The sequence below is a fragment of the Pongo pygmaeus genome, chromosome 21 (genome assembly GCF_028885625.2).
Source record: "Pongo pygmaeus isolate AG05252 chromosome 21, NHGRI_mPonPyg2-v2.0_pri, whole genome shotgun sequence".
NCBI lineage: Eukaryota > Metazoa > Chordata > Mammalia > Primates > Hominidae > Pongo > Pongo pygmaeus.
Genome location: NC_072394.2, coordinates 33719156 through 33725905, shown reverse-complemented (window position 1 = coordinate 33725905; position 6750 = coordinate 33719156). Strand labels below are relative to the sequence as shown.

Here is a 6750-nt window from a genome sequence, read left to right as displayed (position 1 = left end):
CCCACCCAGGCATGAGCACTGCTGGCAAGTCTCCCACACTTACACAGAGTATGCAGCTCAGATAAGTGATACATGTTGTCCTTCTGCCTGCCTGACCTCAGGTATCTCCCATCCCTTTTAGTTCACTGCACCCAACCCTGACCCATTTCCAAAACTAATAAAGGCGGGCTACTGTTCTGCTACAGTGATCTCTGTTCGGTCACCTGCAACACAGCCCTTCATTCTGTTGGAACATGTCAGTCATGAAGCCCTGTTTAATGACCATTGCCATCCTTATGATCCTGGCTCAAAAGACTCCAGGTAACGCAGGCCTCTCTCAAAGGTTCTGGCATCTTGCATGTGGTACTGGTATCTTGGTGACCTCTGCAGTGACTCCTACTCACATATAGTGAGCAACACTTAAAGCCTTTTCTGGTCTCAGATGGGTCACAGATGTTACTCCCAAGGTTAATTTCATGTAAAGATCTCCCCTGGTTCTGCTCTGCCAAGACAAATTTAAGAGGTTGTTGTTCTTGGCATAGTGGACAGTCTAAGCATGGAACATTTTAGGTAGTGCTGTCATTGGGATGGGGGCTTAATTCATGAGTTAGGTGTGAGAGACTGTGTGCAAGTTGAGGAGCTGTAGGAGGAGTACAGCAGTTTGGAGTTGGATATGGAGTTGAGGTGAGGAGGTTGTATGACCTTAGAGGTAGGGTAATATCCAAAAAGTGAGTGGGGATGAGCGTGGAGTGAATAATTGTATTTGTAAGTTGGGCTGAACAGATGTTTTGGTGTAGTCTAGACAGGAAATGATATTTTTTCTTGAATGGAGCTGGGGGTAGAGTTGGTGCAACTAGGAGTTGGGGTATAGAGAGGTTTGTAGCTGGGCTGTGTTTTAGATTGATGCTGTGAATGGGGTTGGGTGGCTTGGATAGTGTTATGTTTGTATGCTTTGCAATTGGGCTTTCGGTGGTTATTAGAAGAGGTAGGGCTTGAGTTATAGTTAGTGTTTGCCTAAAGTGGGTATCTTATTCAGTTATGGGTATGTGAGGTTTATCTGGGCAGGGATTGACTTAGCCTGGGTTTGTGGGTGATTAAGCTTGAGTAAGACAGTTGAATTCATCACAGCAGGGTTGTGGCTATTGAAATAAGGAGAATATTGACTCCTTCTCAGATATATGATTTGCAAATATTTGCTCCCATTCTATAGGTTGTTTCTTCATTTTGTAGACTGTTTCCTTTGCTGTGCAGAAACTTTCTAGATTGCTGCAATCCACTTGTTTATTTTTGCTTTTGTTGCCTGTGCTTTGGTGTCATATCCAGAAAATCCTTCCCAAGGCCAACATCAAGAAGCTTTTTCTCTGTGTTTTCTTCTAAGAGTTTGATAGTTTCAGGTCTTAGATTTAAGTCTTTAATCCATTTTGAATTTGTTTTTGTGTATGGTGTAAGATAAATATCCAATTTTATTATTTTGCATGTAGATACCTAGTTTTCCCAATACATTTATTGAAGAGACTATACTATCATGAATATGTCCTAGAAATCTACTGTACAACACAGTTCCTATAGTTAACAGTACTGTGTTGGATATTTCAAAAATTACCAAGGGAGTGGATTTTATGTTAAGTGTTCTTAAAATAAGATTTGATATACCAAAAATAATAAATAAGATGGTGGGAGAGAACTTTTAGGGGTAGATAGGTTTATGGCATAGATTGTGATGATGGTTTCATGGGTGTAATGTATGCTTATTTCCAAACTCATCAAAATGTATAAATTAAATATGTATAGCTTTTTGTGTGCCAATCATACTTCAACAAAGTGATTTAAATAAGGAAATGGGGAGAATAAACACTGGATGAAAAATATCCAGTATTATTTTCAAATTCTGAAGAAAGCTTCTTAAGTGTGATTTTCAAGGGCACTGAAGAACAATAGATGTGACTGTGGATGGTTAAGATAGAGGAAATCAGGAGACTGGAATGTTTGGAAGTGTCTCCTGTCAAATCGTGGCATGTACAGAGAGATATGGGAGCAGTCTCAGCCCACCCTATAGAAAACCAAGATTGTTCTTCCTTCCTCGATAGTGAGTTCAGATTCATCTGATCTAGAGGTTTCTCCTCCTCTTCCTCTTTCTTCTCCCTCTGTTTTTCTTCTTCCTTTCCTCCTTTCTTTTCCCATATTCCTTCTACTTCACATTCTCATGCCGCCTCATTTCTCGGCTTCTTTTATCCCAAGCTTGCTTAAGAGACATTTGTTCTCATGCTCAGTAAAGCTCAGTTCTCATTTCTAATGGTGGTAGAAACCACAGGTGGGTTTGCAAGAAAACAACAGCAAAAATGAAGACAGCACTCTATGCTTCAAGAGTTGTACATAGTGTAGCTTCCTTAATAATTATTGAGTACTTTTACTTGGCAGAATTTATGAGCAGGAACAGTTCTGGACAACCTTTTCTGTTAGGACAATCCAAACAAATTTTTCCTTTTATCCTCCCAAATGTATGCATATGAAATTAAACTGTTTGAAAGCCAAGACTTTGTCTTTTAAATCTACACATTTCTGATGTTGAGCTGAGTGTGTTGAATAGAATAGGCTTTAGCAAATGCTTATTGAGTGAACGAATATGTAATGAATCATGGCTAATAAACGTATATGAGTAGAAATAACCTTAGAAATTGGATGGGAGAGGATCATATTTGGTTGCACAGCAGGCAGAGAAATAATATATCACATTGATTTTGGCTTGGGATGGAATTTTTAAAAAGGTCCAGAGGATACCTTTTGTTTTTTGACTTAAGACAGTTTAATTTGCTTTTGAAATACTTCCAGTGTGGAAAAATGAGCTGGGCAATGTCTATAGCTGAATGTGAGAAGGCTAGGCAGAATCGTGGCTTTCACTGCAAACAGGAGCCCATTAGTATTTTCTGGGGAACTCTTGCAAAGTACCCTTGCTCTGGCCTCTCCTTAGATATACTGAATCAGAAATTCTAGAGACTTAGTATGAATATACTTAAAAATTTCCCAGGTTATTATGAAGTATGACATCTTATTAACCTCCTTTTTCACAAACACAGTGGAGACTTTCTGATTTGGTGCAAACTCTCCCATTCCCATTTTCTGACATGGAGAGACTGGGTCCAGAGAGTTAAAATATAGCATTGTGCAGAGGGCCAGAGACTATGCTGAAATGCAAAAGCTGGTCCTCTGACTTCAATTGGAAGATGGAGAAATTATCAAAGTTAACATTAATTTGATGTGGGTGTCAAAATTTGGGGCAATGCAGGGCAATCTAAGGTTAGAAAAGCTGTAGGGGTAAGAAACTGTAACTATCTATGACAAAATCTTTATTTTTATTTTAAAAATTTATTTATTAAGTCACTGTAGGCAGAATCCTCTTGGGGTAGCCTTGACCCACTTTCCATGAGGAGAGAATGAGGAAAAGGCAGCTTGCCCATTGCTCATTCTTGGTATCTATGTTTCTATCCATCCCTCCAGTGACTGCAGACAGGAAATCTTGGGTCTCCAACTGCCCTCCAGAGTGTTTGGTAGAAAGGAAAGGTCCTAGAGGTCAGGTGTTAGCCAGAACAGTATGGATATCACTTGGGGGAGGCCCTCTGCAGATCTTCTTCTCCCATAAGTATAATGGTGCTGAGAGAGAGAGAGAGTGTGCAGGTCCCATGATAAGGGTGAAGATTAAGGTGGGAAACACAGTGATATCATTGTGCTGGAGCATGGATAAATCAGTATCATTTTCAACCTCCTTTCTCTGGTTGACCAGCAGGCTGGTTGATGTTGGAGCAGTTGAAATCCCTCTCTGGATTCCTGGGGCAGTTTATACACACTCCAGTACCCAAATGTTATGGGACATCTGCCATGGAGGCATTTCCCTCTTCTTTATTTCTCTTCCCGTTCTCCAACTTCACCTAAAATTGGGAATTTTACTTTCTTTAATCTAAAAATTGGCAAAATATTCATTTTTTCCATGCAAGAAATAACATTACACTTGCTTTGTCCCATTTTCATTAATGTTAATAGTGAATAAATTTGATTAATTGGAGACCTCTATCTACTTAGCACTGAGTCCATGGCCTGATGCAGAGTGAGTGTTCATAAATGGGTGTGGAATGAGGGAGTGGGGGGATGGTTGAAAAGGTCCTTGAATGCCAAGCTAAGGATTTTGAACTCTGTTGAAGTCTGTAGAAGGGCCTGTGTGTGTAGACATGATGCAGGATGATGCCATCTTCTCTGTGCCTATCACAGAGAGGCAAGGTGACACAGAGAGAAAAGAGCATGGGCTTGATGTCATGTAGACCAGAAATTGAATACTGGCTTGATCAAGTATAAGCTATGAGAATGCAGACAAAACAAAGCATCTCTTTGAGCCTCAGTGTCTTCATCTAAATAGTGAAGATAAGAGCAGGTTTTTATGAGGTTCAGTGAGCTATCATTTGTAAAATGCCTGTACATAGTTGATGCTGGACCATACCACAGTACATGGTAGTGATTGTTAATATTTCTTTCTAATTGCTCCTTTGTCTGTAGAACATCAAATAGGTAAGTAATACTATTGATGACTAATATTTATAGAATGCTGATTGTCAGGAACCTTGTCACTGGGGTATTTTCAGGCAAAGAGCTTATGTTCACTCATGTACACACCTGGATGACTTATACATAGCTATCAAGATGCACCTTAGCAATATGTGGAAAGTGCATGGTGGAGGTTTGTACAGTGAGCACATATGCTCAATTTATGTGAGAATGCGGATCTGTGAATAAAGTGGGTTGTATACATGAGTCTGTGTATATGCCAGTATGCTGCCCGTGTATGCACAGTACCTGTTTCTGTAAGGCCAATGTACAAAGAGAGACAGGTGTAGTACTTGTTTACTTCTGTGTTTCAGAGGATAAAGGCATGCATGCACATAGGCTCAAATATTTGTGTGCTATCTCAGAGTAGATCCTGGCTGCCTCTGATTAGCTGTGTGTGAGGGTCACAGATCTCTGCAGGCACATGGGGACATATGTGCTCGCAGTGGCATTCCTTGAAACCTCATACTCTCAGGAGAAGACCTTCATATCAACTACGTCATCTAATATTCAATTACTTGTTATGTGCCAGATGCTTTTCTGCAAATACTATATACACTAACCTCGTCATTACTAAAACCTCAGGAACTTGGCTCTATTATTTTGCCCATTGCGAAGATGATGCAATGGAGGACTGGAGAGCTGAAGTAACTTGCTTTAGGAGGGAGAGATGGTAAATGGCAGAGCCCAGATTTGAATCTAGGTAGTTTTGATTCCAGATCTTGTGCCCTTAATATTCTTAGGGCGTGTTCCTTTAAATCATGCTTTGTCACCCTATTATCACTGCTGCATGGAAATTAACATGGCCATGTCTTTCCCAGGTGGCCTGTTCGGATCCCACAATGGCAAGAGCTGAGAGCCTTGGAATCCATGTGAGCTTTACCAAGGCATGTGCAGAAACACCTGCAGAGAATATGAAATCCAATACTTAACCTGCCCAAATGATCAAAAGTGCTGCCTAAAACTTTCTGTGAAAATAACAGTTCTAAAAATGTGAAGGAGGATTACGACTCTAACTCCAACTTGTCAGTTACAAACAGTTCAAGCTACTCTCACATTTGAATATCACCAACATCACCTCCTCTGTAGTAATTTCTCCTCCATTCTGGAATGCTTTCCCTATAAAAAATGCATTCCTTCTTGTGTGTGTGTCTTTCATCTGTGGGTAGTCATCATTGGTCTGGAGAGATTAAGCTGAGAGCTGTGAAGCTATGGAGTATAGGAGTGGGCACTGGCCAATAAAGCCAATAAGATGGTGGCATCACTCAGTACAGGTGTGCCTAGAAAGGAGAAGGTCACCTTTCTGTTCTGTTTTGACACCATTCTGGTGGCTGCAGAGGGAAGATGACAACTGTATTGAGTTTGGATGCTCCTGTGAACATGTAGAGGGATCAAGTCCTCCAAGTAAACGTTGTAGGCTAAGGATAGAGACAGTAGAGCTGCCTTTGATATCCAGAGAAATAACCTGGTATGTTTGCCATAATGATGAGTCCCCAGGAAGAACAAGAACAAGACAGAGGGATGAAAGTGAGTGTAGAAATTTGTTAGACAAACTAGGGTAAAACTTTCTAAGTGGAAAGCGGAATAAACAGCCTTGTCACTGGGCATTCTTCCTGCTTTGAGGCTAGAGGACCATTTCTGGATGTGAGACAGAGGTAATGGTGGTTATGGTGCTAGAAAGGGATTTTGCACAGAGGCTGGACACTGTGCTTGATGTCCATACGTTCCTGAGAATTGAGGAATATTGTCCTCCAAGTTCAAACTTAGTTCACAACTAGTACCTGAAATGCTAAGAAATTTTCATTGTGTTATATATACTCTTCTATGGCTAATGTCTAATTTCTCCCCGTTTGGATTCAGACTTCTAGAATTAGTGTTCCCAACTAAGTTCTCCAAGGTCTAGAGTCCCAATTTTACCTCAACTAAGAGAAATCTGTTTTTTGTGCCATCACTCCACTGAAATGGCCTTGCTTTTGGTTGCCAGTGCCTTTCTTGTTGAAAAACGTAAGCATTCTTTACATTTTACCATTTGCTTTGCCTTTAGCTAGCGTTTTACAACATTTCTCAATCCTTTGAAACCACCCCCCCCCGCCTTTTTTTTTTGCCTTGGCTTCTGGTCTCTGCGTGTTCTTTCTTAGTCATTTTTGGAGTTTCTTCTTCTGCCATCTGCCCTGTAATATT

At 40.5% G+C, this 6750-nt stretch overlaps 1 protein-coding gene across 1 annotated transcript; it reads left to right on the top strand.

Moving 5' to 3' along the window:
• The first annotated feature begins 233 nt into the window (after nt 1-233).
• Nucleotides 234-5631, top strand: DEFB116 (defensin beta 116). Its single transcript, XM_054466862.1, is given in 3 exon segments — nt 234-300; nt 5391-5549; nt 5552-5631. Coding segments are annotated over 3 exon segments (306 nt in total).
• The last annotated feature ends 1119 nt before the right edge of the window (nt 5632-6750 follow it).